Source organism: Pterocles gutturalis, unplaced genomic scaffold (assembly GCF_000699245.1).
Source record: "Pterocles gutturalis isolate BGI_N339 unplaced genomic scaffold, ASM69924v1 scaffold38786, whole genome shotgun sequence".
NCBI lineage: Eukaryota > Metazoa > Chordata > Aves > Pterocliformes > Pteroclidae > Pterocles > Pterocles gutturalis.
In genome coordinates this window covers 1-507 of record NW_010099126.1, presented here as the reverse complement: position 1 = coordinate 507, position 507 = coordinate 1, and the positions used below count along the sequence as shown (strand labels likewise).

General features: G+C 54.0%; 1 protein-coding gene across 1 annotated transcript; it reads left to right on the top strand.

Annotated features, from left to right (window-relative positions):
- LOC104463173 (olfactory receptor 14A16-like) lies at positions 1-504 on the top strand (the record flags this gene model as incomplete). The annotated part of the gene is made up of 1 exon (XM_010075397.1): positions 1-504. A coding segment is annotated over one exon (504 nt), but the record flags the coding sequence as incomplete, so codon positions are not given.
- Between the last annotated feature and the right edge of the window lie 3 nt (positions 505-507).

The window sequence follows — 507 nt, the reverse complement described above, 5'->3', positions numbered from 1 at the left end:
TATGACCGCTATGTTGCCATCTGCAAACCCCTGCACTACGGGACCCTCCTGAGTTTCACAACTTGTCTCAGAATGGCAGCAGCTGCCTGGGCCAGTGCATTTCTCAATGCACTCCTGCACACGGCCCATACATTTTCAGTGTCCCTCTGCCATGGCAATGCCCTGGACCAGTTCTTCTGTGAAATCCCCCAGATCCTCAAGCTCTCCTGCTCAGATGCCTACCTCAGGGAAGCTGGGCTTATCATGTTCAGTGCTTTTGTATTTTGGTGTTGTTTTGTTTTCATTGTGGTGTCCTATGTGCAGATCTTCAGGGCCGTGCTGAGGATCCCATCTGAGCAGGGACGGCACAAAGCCTTTTCCACGTGCCTCCCTCACCTGGCCATGGTCTCCCTGTTTATCAGCACTGGCACGGTTGCCTACCTCAAGCCCCCCTCCATCTGTTCCCCATCCTTGTACCTGGTGGTGTCATTTCTGTACTCGGTGGTGCCTCCAGCAGTGAACCCCCTC